Source organism: Heterodontus francisci, chromosome 29 (genome assembly GCF_036365525.1).
Source record: "Heterodontus francisci isolate sHetFra1 chromosome 29, sHetFra1.hap1, whole genome shotgun sequence".
Classification (NCBI taxonomy): Eukaryota; Metazoa; Chordata; class Chondrichthyes; order Heterodontiformes; family Heterodontidae; genus Heterodontus; species Heterodontus francisci.
In genome coordinates, this window is record NC_090399.1 from 29,509,363 (window position 1) to 29,525,715 (window position 16,353).

At 44.7% G+C, this 16,353-nt stretch overlaps 1 protein-coding gene across 2 annotated transcripts in view; it reads right to left on the reverse strand.

Annotated features, from left to right (window-relative positions):
- Nucleotides 1–843: 843 nt before the first annotated feature.
- ppp1r10 (protein phosphatase 1, regulatory subunit 10) overlaps nt 844–16,353 on the reverse strand; it is a 37,047-nt gene continuing 21,537 nt past the window's right edge. For both annotated transcript variants that reach the window (XM_068009650.1, XM_068009651.1), the window contains exons 13-19: nt 14,288–14,534; nt 9,795–9,870; nt 8,966–9,166; nt 8,111–8,207; nt 5,541–5,651; nt 5,197–5,433; nt 844–3,976 (exon numbers count right to left, since the gene is read on the reverse strand). In XM_068009650.1, the coding sequence (XP_067865751.1) occupies nt 3,867–3,976; nt 5,197–5,433; nt 5,541–5,651; nt 8,111–8,207; nt 8,966–9,166; nt 9,795–9,870; nt 14,288–14,534 (1,079 nt within the window). In that variant the 3' untranslated portion in view covers nt 844–3,866. The remainder of the gene's footprint in view (nt 3,977–5,196; nt 5,434–5,540; nt 5,652–8,110; nt 8,208–8,965; nt 9,167–9,794; nt 9,871–14,287; nt 14,535–16,353) is intronic.

Here is a 16,353-nt window from a genome sequence, read left to right on the forward strand (position 1 = left end):
GGTGGACAGGATGGGTTCAAAGGCAATCTGCTTTAGTACATCAATACACTGGCTTGTTTTTAAGTGTACACCCTTCCCTCCAGTTTCAACTCTTGTACTAATTGTAGATGGGTTGTGGGGGGAGGGGTGGGTGTGCAGTGGTTGGGGGGGGGGGGGGGGGGGGGCGTGGTGTGGGGGAAGAGCACGCAGAGGTGGGTGGTGGAAATAACAGGTTAACTAAATCTAGGGGCTTGCAGATAGGTCAATACATACCTGACCTTCTGGCTACATTTAGATACACAAAATACTTTTTAAATTATGGGCACAGAACTTTACTGCTGCAGAATGAATTAATGAGATTTCTTATCCCACCTCTTATGAATCTTAAATGAAGATTTTTGATTTGCCTGTGACATGCACAAGAGCAGATATTTAAAACTTTAATCAAGGAACTTGCATCATAGCAATTTATTCCCAGAGGATGGATAAAACTAGTTAATGTAGGCTTGTTATGTGCACAGCCATGCATACTTAATTCAGGATTCCCAGAAAGGTTGTAGTATTTTTTTCTCATCCCTTAATTAAAACTAATTTTTAAGTTGTGTATGAATCTAGGCCAAACCCATTTTAACCCCTTACTGCTCATTTAACAGGGAATTATACACAATTACTTTAAAATGAGCTCAATAACTTTTCAGTTTATATGAATGTATACCTGAGGATATATTATTGAAAGTTACAGAATATATGAAATATATTTTAAAATTGTGTTATTCTGACTGACTTCCCATTTCCTGCCCTCAGTTAGCAGTTCATTCATTCATTGTGTGGTGCAGTTTCACAAATTATCAAGAAACAGCTCTGTTGTTTCACAATGTTTTATTATCAAAATATAAAAAAGGAAATATTGTACAAAAGATAGGACAGATTTCAGGGAAAAACTATCCCAATGTCTCCAAAAGTGAGACGAGCAATGGTTTTCACAGAAAGCAAAAATCACATATCGGTTCTGCGTGCTGCTAGGCAGCAAGGATCCCTGAGTAGTCACACACCTGAAAAGGTGCACAAAGGCACAAGGCCATTTTCAAAATACTTTATTGGTTTATTTAAAAAATATGTCCTAGATACTTATTTTTCTTAAGCACAAGGACACAACTGTACAATATCCATTTGTTCAAAAAAAAGTTGTGAGCTGTAAAATGATCAGTAGCAGCCATTATCACCACATCGGTTCTGATGGGGTTTTTTTTTAATATATATATATATATATAAAAAAAGGAACAAACTGGACAAACATTGAACATATACATATGTAAAATTAAACAAAATATTTTGAAGGAAAATATAAAGTAACTGCCCTGCTCGAGAGATCATTAAACCACCATTGTTTGTTTTCGTACAATACTGTTAGTGCAACGTAGAACTGGGGAAGCTCAACTGATCCAATGCATTCTTACAATGTAATAATTCCCCTTCCTAGAAAAGGTGAGAGTGGTTGCCCCTTGACAATACTGATTCCCAAGTAACGTTACACATTTCTCTTCCCACTCTTGTTCCCTCCTCAGGGCTGCAACGCAAGCTTGAATGTCACTTATCTCTATGTCGATTTAGGTCCTGCATTGGAACCTTAATTAAAATGCCACTTCCAACTTACTCAAGTGACAGTTGTGAATTATTCAATTGCCCAGTGGGTACTCTAGATTAAAAAAAAACACAGGGAATGTATAACTTTCATTTAGGCCAGGGCTTCAATTTGCAAACATCAGTTAAAGCCAAAAGAAAACTGATTAATGGATTTAAAGGGGGGGGGGGGGCAAAGTGCAGTGGGTTTTAGTTAAGTGAAAACATGGCTCTACAATTCCTGCCCTAGCTCAAACTATTATTTAAAAAAAATCTTAAGAAAACAAACATTATCAGCAAGCCAGGATAGTAGCTCCTCCCTCCCACCTGGAAAAAACCCCACTAAACTATCAGAGGACCAGGCCTGGAAGGAAACTTAGCACCAAGCTAAATATTAATGACAATTTTCCACATCCATCAGCAGGTGAATGGATACTGATATCGATGTTTACTGTGTGGCTCTCAAGTGTACAACAAAAGCAGAAAACAGTAGTGTACCCTTCAACATTTTTTTTTTTTAAAAGCACAAAATTAGAGAAATCAACTGGTCAAGGGGAACAGGAATGACTAGACAGAAGTTATTCAGTTGAGGGAAATCATTTTGCTAGAAGTCACAATGCCTTATTTCAGGGTTAAGCTACAGACTGCTTGTCCAAGCTCTTACCTACTTTGTCACCCTTTTCTCTCCCTCAAGAATTCAGCCTCAACTCTGAAAACTCTTGTACTTCAGATACAGCTTTTAAGAGTTCAAAGATTACACTTGGCCTTTCTAATACTTCAAACATTTGCAGGATAATTTTTCCAATGGGGGTGCCAGCTCGCCAAGCATCAAACTTTTCGGTTACACGCCAATAGCATCACCTCTACAACCACTAAAAGAATCGATTACCCTGGCTGCCACATGTTTAACTAGCAACTTCAGTTTGGACAATGCCAGATTGCAGGTTGGAGTAGAAAAAAATGTCCATTCCAGTTTCAATATACCCTGGTGAACAGCTCTGCCACAGTGGAATACAACCACAATCAGAAGGTTTTACATTGATACAAGTTTGATGGGACAATTATCCTGGGTTTGACAAGATACTTTAAAACGAGGGAGGGGTAAGGGGAAAGAATGCTGCAAGCAGTTACTTGGGACTGACCTAAACTACACGCTCGGCCAGAAGAAGATTCAGACACATCACCCACTAGAAGTACAATACCAACACCCACCCGTGCACCAATCAGCTAAATTTGGTGCATTTATAACAAAATAGATATTTACAAAAATAGTTTGAAAATATTTCAGCTACTGCACACCAAAAGGGCAACTGAAAGGGTATCAGCACTTCTGTATAGAAAAGGATTGGTGTGGGCTGGAGCAAGGAAGAGGGAAGGGAGAGTTAAGGGGGAAAGCAATCGGGGAACTTCCACAAAAGATCTCTGAAAAACAATGGTTGAAGAAAGCTCCAATTTGTGTGCATTTTCTTGCTTATTGGAAAGAAAAGTCTCAACATGATACAGGGAGAGGAGATTCGGCTGGGCGTTGAATGCAGTGTTGAAATAGTTGACTGCTGTCTTTTTCTATGCAGAGGTAGAATCGTTCAGTAGTTGCCTAGACCGAGGTGTGGGTGTCCCTCTGCGCTGTTTGTTTCCAATATATCAGACCAGCAGTCTAATGGAGGGAGGGGAGGCATTTCCTAATCTTCAGCAGACCACGCACGAGCTGCTCGTCACCGCGCACACCCCCACCCACCCCCTTCACCACGTATTACAATGACTAAATGGGAAGAGGGCAGTCTTGTTTATTTTTCATCCTGGCAAAAGTATAGAGTGCAGTCTTGGTGAGAAAAGCAGTTCCTTTTTCCTCTTCAAAGTTCATCTGCATCTCAAGCTGCCTTAATAAGCCTCACAGAGGCAAACAAAAAGTAAAAAGGGGGGTAGGGGTGGGTTAGGGGAAAGGAGGGGGAAAAACTGGGAGTTGGGTCCAGTGTCTGAGCAACAGCAACATTGTAGTGGTCTAAATCCCAAGCCTAATGTCCTTTCAGTTCCATTATTTAGAAGCCTATGTAGACCGTGATGGGAGACCCAGGCAGGGTCCTGCTTGTCTGTAATACAGCAGTGAACTGTTCAAACTTTCCACAGGATAGAGGGAGGCCTGCTCACTCTGGGATGGTCAAGAGTCTCCACAGGAACTAGAGTGTCTGGCCCAGCCAGACCACACTTCTACTCTCTTCAGCCGACGCTAGATTTGCTCCGTCACTTCTTTAACCGGATCATATCGAATTTCAGGGCAGTGGAGGGCCATTCACCCCAGGGTGGTAGAAGGCACAGTTGCTCTCGTAGCGGCAACTGCCTTTCATCATGAAATGTCGGCACATGGGTCTGTTCGACATGTCTGTTAAGAGGGAAAAAGAGAGAAGACAAATTAGTTAATTGAGAAAAGTGTCATGATGCCAATGTCCAGTCCAAAGAAGGAATGTTGCACCTCACTCCTCCCCCCGCACCCCATTTTAAAATTTCACCTGTTTTGAATACAAATTCTCACTTGGGCTTCTCCCGCACCCCCCAATTACAAACCAAGAGTTTTAGACATTGTGCTCCCAGATCCTACCCCATGTTCTTTCAGCCATGACTGTTCTCTGTAGTCAGTCAGTCGCTGGTCATTAGGAGCAATATTGAGAAAGGTTATTTATTTGTGGGAAGGGGGACCAATGGACAGATCAGTAGGACTTGGCCTACTGCAGTGCTGTACGGATTACGCTCGTTCAAAGCCCCTCTTTAAATTAAAGATCAATAGAATATTCTTTTCCAAAGCCACGGGAAGATGCAACCTGTCTGAGCGACTTTTTGAATCATTCTCACATCTCTTGCTGTGTTATAGTTTCACAGTTTCGCAACTGCCCTCCAGTACTCTAATCTACAAATGGGGAGGCGGTGGCGTAGTGGTAATGTCACTGGACTGGTAATCCAGGCTAATGCTCTGGGGACCACGGCAGATGAAATTTGAATTAAATTGATAAATCTGGCCTAATGGTGATCATGAAACCATTGTCGATTGTTGTAAAAACCTATCTAGTTCACTAATGCCCTTTAGGGAAGGAAATCTGTTGTCCTTACCTGGTCTGGCCCACATGTGACTCCAGACCCACAGCAATGTGGTTGACTCTTAAAATGTCCTCTGAAATGGCCACTCAGTTCAAGGGCAACTAGGGATAGGCAATAAATGCTGGTCCAGCCAGTGATGCCCACATCCCACGAACAAATAAAAAAAAAAAGGCCATTCTTCCTGTCAGCAAAGGCTTAGTGCAAGCAGGATATTCAAACACGTGGCCATCCCAGCTCAATCACGCTGTCACCCAAACGTCCACATATAGTGACCGGCAGCTGGAACTCTGGCGACAGCTAAGAGAGACAGAGGGAGTTTCCAACTGTGGGGCTTGGCACAGAGGTTAAAGCTAGGTCTTTATAGTGCAGTTCTAGAAAAAACGAACTAACACCTTAATCAATAAGAGCCATAAGGCGAGCTACAAACTGGCTCATCAGCCATCTTGAACCTCTCCAAATGCAACCAATTGTCACCAGAGATCAATGCCAAGCTAGCGCTTGTCTACCTACCTCCACCGTGGTTGCCACCCATTCCATTGCCATGTCCTCCTCTTCCTCCTCCATGGGGGTGGCCACGTCCACTGCGGCCTCGGAAATTCTGGTCACCGCTGCGGCCCCGGCCGCGCTGGTAGGGACCTCCACGCATGCCATGTGGGTTGCCCCTCATGTTATCGTTCGGCTGGTCCCAGTAGCCGTCCCTTTGAGGAGGAGGACCCATCATCCTTGGGCCACTAGGACCATGGGGAGCTGAGTGGAAAAAAAGCCTCAGTTAGACTCACTGAACAAGGCACAGCTTTGGTTAAACAAAAATGGCACTTTCAGGAGTATACGCGGAAAGAAGGCCATGATCATACCTGGGAAAGGTCCTCCTGGTGCTGCGGGGCCACTGGGATGGAAGTGAGGCACGTTATTTGGGCCGGGAGGGAAGCCGTTCACTGCAGGTGGGGGGCCGATCATTCGCTGACCTGCAGGGGGCGGGGGACAAAAAGAGAGGGCGAGAGAGGCACAGATTATTAGTACACATGGAAGTGGGAGGCACAAGCGTATTGAAAATTGTCATTAAAAGCACTAGTTAGAAGATGCAGCTTGATTAGAGAGGCTTTTGTATGGAAAAAGCACCAGATTTTGATTCAGATCTAGACAGGGTAAAATGAAGAAACATCAACCAGCAGTGAAGTTAAACTCATGCTAGACAGCTATCAGTAAAACGATATGATCCCTGAGCACGTTAAACCAGGAAAGGTGGACATAGGTACTAACAGACTAAGATCAGCACTGATACCCAGAAGTACTTCATGCCAGGATCAGTGTCCTTCCAGGTAGGAGCACAGGCAAAAACTCGAGTTATTCAAGGAGTTAGATGCTGAGATGAGATGGGAAGGGAAGAAAACCCCTGGGTTAAAGGCCTGCTACCCGACCCGAACCCAACGACATGTGCCAGGTCTGCGGCCGGGTCGCTTTTCCGGGTTCGGCTTTCGGGCTTGGGTCGGATCGGGCTAGGTCCGGGTCGGATACAGTCCCACAGTATTTTCTTTTGCTCTGCTGGGAAGCTGAGTTTAGCAAGTGTCAAAAGTTGAAAAGCCTGCCTGAGCTGTGAGTCTGGGACTTCAAGGAGGGAGACTCTGAGTCTGCGCAGTGAGCGTCTCTTTTGTTGCTTATCTGCACAAAGTGAAAAATGGATTCGGAATCGGAAGGTAGGTAAAGTGAACATTCCGGTGATCGGGTCGGGCCAGGGTCTGATGTGGCTCTGTCAGGTTTTTTTTTCTTGACCTGAGCAGGCCTTTACCTTGGGTCGCTATGGAAGAATGAGCTGGATTCCTATGGGGGAAACACATCTGTTGTGAAGTGGATGTCAGGTGATGATTAGCATCTGCTCTAAATGCTCCTTTGTCAGTTAAACAGCCTTCTGACTGGATCCACTGCCTGGATTCACATGAAAAGTGGCCACTAGGGACAATGTCCTGCAGGGCAACCACCCCTTCCCCCCAACATCCCAGTGGAATCATTATCCAGTGTCTCCAGGTGATAAGCTCAGTGTGGTGTATTGGTGGTTCAATGGTAGAAAGCTTCCATATGAGTAACCCAGGTTAACCTTTCTGGCCAATGCTGCATAAATGCTTCTTGAACAGAAGGCTGAGGGATAAGGGGTCTTTAGAATGATGAAAGGGTTCAATAAAAGGTAGATGTTGGAAAATGTTTCCACTTGTGGGGTTAGTCCAAAATTATGGGGCCATAAATACAAGATAATCGCTAATAAATCCAAAATAAGGAATTCAAGAGAAGCTTCTTGACCCACAGAGTGGTGAGAATGTGGAACTCACTACCACACAAGGGAGAACGGAATAGGAGGGTTATATTGACAGGGTGAGATGGAGCAGTGGGAGGAAGCTTGTGTGGAGCATAAATACTTGACACAGTTGGGCTGAATGGCTCACCTCTGTGCTGTAAATTCAGTGCAGGTAAGGGCAGGAATAAAAGAGAAGGGAAACTTGCTTCACAAATCAGGATTTGGTTTGGTTTAATGCTGAGAGGGAGAAGTTGTAGTAACAGGCTAGGAGTTACTCAGCCTGTGGTAAGCATCCCTTAAATAGCCAGGGATGGATCAGCCATGCTGTACTTGAATCAAGGAAAAGGCTCGAGAGACTGAATGGCCTCCTTCCATGGTGTGATGGAACTGAATTCACATATTGAATACCCAGATGTTGAGTCCCCCAGGAAAGTTACAGTACTGGTGTTAACTCAATGTCCTAGGAGTTAATAAAATGTGTAGTTTTGCTGTGCAAGGAGTTGGTAAGAGGGATAAAACACCTTGTGCCAGTGCAGGCTGCTCAGGGAAACCTGGCAGAGTGAGTGACAAAATTCCTCAGGACCACAGGGAATACAGACTATCCATAGAACCTGTACAATGGAATAGACATGGTCCACTCACCCTTCAGTATTGACTGGCCATAAAACCCTTGTCTACCATCACCAAAGATGGTTCGGTGTGCTGCAAAGTCCAGTCTCCCATTGCACTGTATTCTCTTTCTGGCCCTTGTGAAGACACTGTGAAGTTTGATTCAGACAGCAGCCACTCTCACACCTCTTGCCCATTTATCCTTTGTGAGCAGAGATAGTGAGTGCCAGCTAGCTATTGAACCACCAAAGGCAGCACAGACAAGCCCATTTTTGTCCCCGTCCATGCATTTTCTAGCAGGAATCAGAAACACAGGGTAATTTCCTCCTCCCTAACCTGGAGGTGACAACTCCAGCATCCCCACTGAGATTAGCTAACTCAGCAGAGGCCAGGGATTGTCTGTGGGCTCTGTGATATGCACGGACCCCGACTCTTCAACTACTGACTCAACAGGAGTGCAAGGCATTAGCAAACTTAGCAGGATTTTCGACACACTATGCAGCAATCTTGAGGTTATGTATAGGGTACCTGGAGGGACTTGGTTCTGCAGTGGTCCAAGTAGTTGTTTGATTTTATCAGAGAACTCAGGCTGTTTGACTAACTCCTCAATGGGCTTTTGATTGCTCTGGAACATGCAGGGACAGAGAGAGAGAATGGGTTAATCCACAGATGCAATCAGTAACCACGCACTTTTATTTAACCCAAAACTACACATTTCACACAGCTATTTGGATGACCAAATGGATAATCTGATCTGAGGGAGGAATGGTGTCAGGACACCAAATACTTCCCAAAAACCCGAAACACTGGCATTGCCACCTGCCCTCAGTGCTGCACTGGAGTGTCAACTGAGAAATATACAAAATTATGAGGGGCAATGATAGGAGGGGTCAATAACCAGGGGGGCATAGATTTAAAGTAAGGGACAGGAGGTTTAAGAGGGGATTTGAGGAAAAGATTTTTCACCCGGAGGGTGGTTGGAATCTGGAACACACTGCCTGAAGGGGTGGGAGAGGCAGTAACCCTCACAACATTTAAGTAGTATTTAGATAAGCACTTGAAATGCCATAGCATACGAGGCTATGGGCCAAGTGCTGGAAAATGGGATTAGGATAGATAGGTGCTTCATGGCCAGCACGGACACGATGGGCCGAAGAGCCTGTATAACTATGACTCTAAATAGCGTCAAGCCACTTGATTCAGAACCAGTTTGGAGTGACTGCCCCCTGAAGCAAATTTCAGATGGTCAAGTCAATTATTTCAATAAAGGACCTACATGGGTTCAAAGCTCACATCTAATAGATCCCACCCACCAAATAAAACTAGCATTTTATCTATATATTAAAAAAAAGTAGAATAAATTTGACTACTTGCTCTACTTACCATGATAGAGGTGAGCAACTCCTGGACATTGATGCTGGTGTTGGTATTTGACCCAGGCTGCTGGGTTTTCATCATGCCCATACTGCCCATCAGGTTGGCCAACACTGGAGGCAGTTTGGAGCTTCCTGAACCATCTGGGGACTGAGAGGCAGCGACTGCTTGCAATGGCTCCTCAAACGAGGAGTCCTCTATGCCATTCTCCTGGCGAGAAAAACAAACATGCACTGGTTCAACACAAATCTATTTAGACAACAACTTATTTCTTCTTACATCACCCCCACCCCCCGATCATTGCCTGAAGGTGTGCACTCTTGCTGAGGCACAGTATCCTACCATACCTCACCTAAGCTACCTTTTTGCCCACTGGGGTGGAGGTGAGAGAGGGTACAGGTGAACCCAATCCATTTATAGCCAGACCAAACTTTCTCCTCCCCATCAGGTTGAAATAAAATATTTAAACTGATCAACAATAAGTGCTGCCTGAAAGGGCGGTTGAAGCAGATTCAATAGTAATTTTTGAAAGGGAACTGGATAAATACTTGGAAAGGAGAATATATACAGGGCAATGGGGAAAGAGCAGAGGGGAATGGAACCAATTGGATAGCTCTTTCAAAGAGCAAACACAGACGTAATGTGCTACGACCTGCCTCAGTGCTGTATGATTTAACTCAAGACAACAAACATAAAATTAGAAAGAGAAACCACAAGATTCATGTTTTGTACTGATTGAAATTCTCCCAGTATACTACATAATACAAAGAAAGCAACTTTCCTCAGCAATTAATGAGCTGCTTTAACTGAACAAGGATCCAGAGAAGAGGGGACTTACATCATCCAATGGAATGATCTTGGGTGGAATAGTTTCATAGGACTCTGTGTCTGGCTCGTGAGGACTCTCTGGGACACTGAGAATTCAAATACAGGTAGAATGTTAAACAGCACAGGCAAATTAGGTGAATAAATACATGGAAATTGTTTTTAAAAACTAGATTTAAAAAAAATCATGGTTACGTGTTTCTGAATAATCCAATTTCAAGCATCAACTTTTACCTTAGTTCTGTAAAAACTAGACAAGTTAATGAGGTTAAATATGCACAGGACTATTTGTTTAAGTTCTGACTACATATTTTTGACAAATAAGGTAACATCTACACTAGCACACTGTACTTCAAGCACATCAGGTGTTTGTTGTTGCTATAAACTCTGTGCAAGCTTCTTTAGCTCTTCAGGTATATAGAAATTTACTAGTATGGTACTGGGATGAGGAACTTAAGTCATGTGGAGACATACAGCAACAAGGGTTACGGGAAAATTCAGCAGAGATGTTCAAAATCATGAGGGGCTATGACAGAGTAAATAAGGAGACACTGGTAGGAGGACTGGTTAACTAGATGACAGAGAGTGACAAAAGAACCAGAGAGGAGGATAAGGAGAAATTTAATGCAGCAAATTATGATCTAGAATGCACTGCTGCCTGAAAGGGCAGTGGAATCAGATTCAATAGTGGCTTTCCAAAAGGAATTAGACAAATAATTGTAGGGGAAACATCTGTAGGGAAAAGAACAGGCGGAGTGGGACTTACTGGATATTTCTTTCAAAGAGCTGGCACAGACACAATGGGCCACTTGGCTCCCTTCTGTGCTGTATGATCTGAGCAGGTGTTCAAACCGGTCCAATGTGCTCCTACACAATATTAAAAGTGTCTAAGTAGGAGTCTTAAGCACAGCATTTAGTGTGATATTTGTGTCACATTTCAAAAGAAACAGGATTAAAGCTCAAAATAATTGATTATTCAGCTGGATCACGGCGACTTGGACCCTTGTTACAAGCCCTCAACCGTTTCTTTGTTCTCCCTCCCTCCTCACTAATTTCTGCCCGCTCCCATTCACAAAAGTTTTGACCCATGCTGGGCACAAGGTTTTTCACAGACCTGGAAGAAAGGTCAAGCGTACTATTTGGCCACTGGAGAAGGAACAGCACAGAAGAGTCTGACCTCCTCAAGCCCAGGCTTCCTCATGAACAAAACAGTTTTGGAGTTGTGCTTTTTACACCACATGTACAACTTCTGTTCCAGAAGCAGCTGCTGCCAATCACTACCATCAAGTAACTTTGGTTTGTCTGCTTCCCCATGAAGCAGAATTTCCTGGATAATTGGGGCTCTTTCTGGGGTAGGTGGGACCTCTACAAACAGGATGGTCTTCACCTGAACCAGAGGGGTACCAATATCCTGGGGGGGAGATTTGTTAGTGCTCTTCGGGGGGGTTTAAACTAAATCAGCAGGGGAATGGGAACCTAAATTGCAGTGCCAGTGTACAGGCTGTTGAGAGTAGTGAGGTAGGGGATAAGGTTACAGGGACGCAAGAGGGCACTGGCAAGCAAGAACTTGGTTTAAAGTGTGTCTACTTCAACGCCAGGAGCATCCGGAATAAGGTGGGTGAGCTTGCAGCATGGGTTGGTACCTGGGATCCTGATGTTGTGGCCATTTCGGAGACATGGGTAGAGCAGGGGCAGGAATGGATGTTGCAGGTTCCGGGATTTAGATGTTTCAGAAAGAACAGAGAAGAGGGTAAAAGAGGGGGGGGTGTGGCATTGTTAATCAAGGAAAGTATTACAGCGGCAGAAAGGACGTTTGAGGACTCGTCTACTGAGGTAGTATGGGCCGAGGTTAGAAACAGGAGAGGAGAGGTCACCCTGTTGGGAGTTTTCTATAGACCTCCGAATAGTTCCAGAGATGTAGAGGAAAGGATAGCGAAGATGATTCTCGACAAGAGCGAGAGTAACAGGGTAGTGGTTATGGGGGACTTTAACTTTCCAAATATTGACTGGAAATACTATAGTTCGAGTACTTTAGATGGGTCTGTTTTTGTCCAGTGTGTGCAGGAGGGTTTTCTGACACAGTATGTGGACAGGCCAACCAGGGGCGATGCCACATTGGATTTGGTACTGGGTAATGAACCCGGCCAGGTGTTCGATTTAGATGTAGGTGAGCACTTTGGCGATAGTGATCACAATTCGGTTAGGTTTACCTTAGCGATGGGCAGGGACAGGTATATACCGCAGGGCAAGAATTATAGCTGGGGGAAAGGAAATTATGACGCGATTAGGCAAGATTTAGGATGTGTAGGATGGGGAAGGAAACTGCAGGGGATGGGCACAAACGAAATGTGGAGCTTATTCAAGGAGCAGCTAATGCGTGTCCTTGATAAGTATGTACCTGTCAGGCAGGGAGGAAGTTGTCGAGCAAGGGAGCCGTGGTTTACTCAAGAAGTTGAAGCGCTTGTCAAGAGGAAGAGGGCGGCTTATGTTAGGATGAGACGTGAAGGCTCAGTTAGGGCGCTTGAGAGTTACAAGCTAGCCAGGAAGGATCTAAAGGGAGGGCTAAGAAGAGCAAGGAGAGGACACGAGAAGTCATTGGCGGATAGGATCAAAGAAAACCCTAAGGCTTTCTATAGGTATATCAGGAATAAACGAATGATAAGAGTTAGAACAGGGCCAATCAAGGATAGTAGTGGGAAGTTGTGTGCGGAATCAGAGGAGATAGGGGAAGCGTTAAATGAATATTTTTCGTCAGTATTTACAGTAGAGAAAGAAAATGTTGCCGAGGAGATTACTGAGATACAGCCTACTAGGCTAGATGGGATTGAGATTCACAAGGAGGAGGTGTTAGCAATTTTGGAAAGAGTGAAAATAGATAAGTCCCCTGGGCCAGATGGGATTTATCCTAGGATTCTCTGGGAAGCCAGGGAGGAGATTGCAGAGCCGTTGTTGTTGATCTTCAAGTCGTCATTGTCGACAGGAGTAGTGCCGGAGGACTGGAGGATAGCAAATGTTGTCCCCTTGTTCAAGAAGGGGAGTAGAGACAGCCCTGGTAATTATAGACCTGTGAGCCTTACTTCGGTTGTGGGTAAAATGTTGGAAAAGGTTATAAGAGACAGGATTTATAATCATCTTGAAAAGAATAAGTTCATTTGCGATAGTCAGCACGGTTTTGTGAAAGGTAGGTCGTGCCTCACAAACCTTATTGAGTTTTTCGAGAAGGTGACCAAACAGGTGGATGAGGGTAAAGCCGTGGATGTGGTGTATATGGATTTCAGTAAGGCGTTTGATAAGGTTCCCCACGGTAGGCTATTGCAGAAAATACGCAAGTATGGGGTTGAAGGTGATTTAGAGCTTTGGATCAGAAATTGGCTAGCTGAAAGAAGACAGAGGGTGGTGGTTGATGGCAAATGTTCATCCTGGAGTTTAGTTACTAGTGGTGTACCGCAAGGTTCTGTTTTGGGGCCACTGCTGTTTGTCATTTTTATAAACGACCTGGATGAGGGTGTAGAAGGGTGGGTTAGTAAATTTGCGGATGACACGAAGGTCGGTGGAGTTGTGGATAGTGTCGAAGGGTGTTGTAGGGTACAGAGGGACATAGATAGGCTGCAGAGCTGGGCTGAGAGATGGCAAATGGAGTTTAATGCTGAGAAGTGTGAGGTGATTCACTTTGGAAGGAGTAACAGCAATGCAGAGTACTGGGCTAATGGGAAGATTCTTGGTAGTGTAGATGAGCAGAGAGATCTTGGTATCCAGGTACATAAATCCCTGAAAGTTGCTACCCAGGTTAATAGGGCTGTTAAGAAGGCATATGGTGTGTTAGCCTTTATTAGTAGGGGGATCGAGTTTCAGAGCCACGGGGTCATGATGCAGCTGTACAAAACTCTGGTGAGGCCGCACCTGGAGTATTGCGTGCAGTTCTGGTCACCGCATTATAGGAAGGATGTCGAAGCTTTGGAAAGGGTGCAGAGGAGATTTACTAGGATGTTGCCTGGTATGGAAGGAAGGTCTTACGAGGAAAGGCTGAGGGACTTGGGGTTGTTTTCGTTAGAGAGAAGGAGGAGGAGAGGTGACTTAATAGAGACATACAAGATAATCAGAGGGTTAGATAGGGTGGATAGTGAGAGTCTTTTTCCTCGGATGAGGATGGCAAACACGAGGGGACATAGCTTTAAGTTGAGGGGTGAAAGATATAGGACAGATGTCAGAGGTAGTTTCTTTACGCAGAGAGTAGTAGGGGCGTGGAACGCCCTGCCTGCAACAGTAGTAGCCTCGCCAACTTTAAGGGCATTTAAGTGGTCATTGGATAGACATATGGATGTAAATGGAATAGTGTAGGTCAGATGATCGGCGCAACATCGAGGGCCGAAGGGCCTGTACTGCGCTGTAATATTCTAAAAAAAAAGTACATCCACAAACAACCACAATGTTAAGCTTTGCTTTCCACCAGCCAAGAGTTTTCTAGGAGTGGGGAAGGTGGAAAGGGATTACTCAGTAAGAACATACCAGTCTTTGGAAAGGAAGATTTCCTGCAGGATCCCTTTCTCTCGCTCCTCCTGAATGTATTTCTCCTGACTGTTACTGCCCCTCTCTGCTAGCTGAGGACCCAAATCGATTAAAACTGGGGGTGTCCAAGAGATCTTCTCCTCCATCGTGTCATGGCTCAGCCTTCGAGCCGTCTCAAACGCCTGCCGATCCATCATCATTTCACGCTTGGCAGCCTCACCAAAGTCTTTGATCTTGTTCACATTGACTGAAAGGAAAACAGTTTAGGTTGTAAATAAAGGCGGTGACCTGACCAAAACAGGATGTGCCAGAAAAGTGCCCATTCAACTCAAATGGACACAGATCAACCAGTTTAACACCTCAAATGGGAAAAAGTTACGAGCAAACTTGAACTCTGATTTAAATCCAGGATAGAAATGGCAAACAGTCAAGACAGAAGCAATTTCAAGACTGATGGCATGCAGGGAAGCACTTCTTAAAAGAATGATTCAATATCTAGAAAGGTCTGGGATTGGGGCAGTAGAAGCAAAGATTCAAGAAATGGAAGACTCAGTTAATGACTGGGGTAGAGCTTGGAAGCTAAGAAGATTGGAGTTTCCTGGGAAAAATGAGCTAGAAGGGCAAAATGGTCTCTCATCTAGATGTACTTTCGAAATCGTTATGAAGGGGGTGAAGGAAAAGAGGAGCAGCAAGTCAAATTTGTGTCCCAAGATGCTGTCGGAGGTGAGTGTGGAGATTGCAGGGGCTCTGACCCTAATTTTTAAATTCCTCTCTGGCCACGGGGGAGGTGCCAGAGGACTGGAGAACAGCTAATGTGGTCCCACTATGTAAGAAAGGTTGTAGAGATAAGCCAGGGAACTACAGACCAGTGAGTCTCACATCAGTGGTAGGGAAACTATTGGAGAAAATTCTGAAGGAGAGAATCTATCTCCACTTGGAGGGGCAAAATTTGATTAGGAATAGTCAGCATGGCTTTGTCAGAGGGAGGTCATGCCTAACAAATTTGATTGAATTTTTTGAGCATGTGACCAGGTGTGTAGATGAGGGTAGTGTAGTTGATGTAGTTTACTTCAGCAAAGCCTTTGACAAGGTCCCACATGGGAGACTTATCAAGAAAGCAAATGCACATGAGATACAAGGTAACTTGATAAGGTGGATTCAAAATTGGCTTAGCTGTAGGAGACAGAGAGTGATGACAGACGGCTGTTTTAATGACTGGAAGCCAGTACCCAGTGGCATACCACAGGGATCTGTGCTGGGTCCCCCTATTGTTTGTCATTTATATAAACAGCATAGATGACTATGTGGGGGGTAGGATCAGTAAGTTCGCGGATGACACAAAGATTGGCCAAGTGGTTAACAGTGAGGTGGAGTGTCTTAGGTTATAGAAAGATATAGACGGGATGGTCAAATGGGCAGAAAAGTGGCAGATGGAATTTAACGCTGAAAAGTGTGAGGTGATACACTTTGGAAGGAGTAATGTGACACGGAAGTATTCAATGAATGGCCTGACACTGGGACGTTCCGAGGAACAAAGGGACCTTGGCATGTTTGTCCATAGATCTCTGAAGGCAGAAGGGCAGGTTAATAGGGTGGTGAAAAAGGCATATGGGACACTTGCCTTTATCAATCGAGGCATAGATTACAAAAGTAGGGAGGTCATGTTGGAGTTGTACAGAACTTTGGTAAGGCCACAGCTGGAGTACTGTGTGCAATTCTGGTCACCACATTAATAGGAAGGATGTGATTGCATTGGAGGAGGTGCAGAGGCGATTCACCAGGATGTTGCCTGGGATGGAACATTTAAGCTATGAAGAGAGGTTGGATAGGCTTGGGTTGTTTCCGCTCGAGCAGAGAAAACTGAAGGGTGACCTGATCAAGGTGTACAAGATTATGAGGGGCATGGACAGGGTGGATAGGGAGCAGCTGTTCCCCTTAGTTGAAGGGTCAGTTACGAGGGGTCACAAGTTTAAGGCGAAGGCCGGGAGGTTTAAGGGGGATTTGAGGAAGAACTTTTTTTACCCAGAGGGTGGTGACAGTCTGGAATGCCCTGCCTGGGAGGGTGG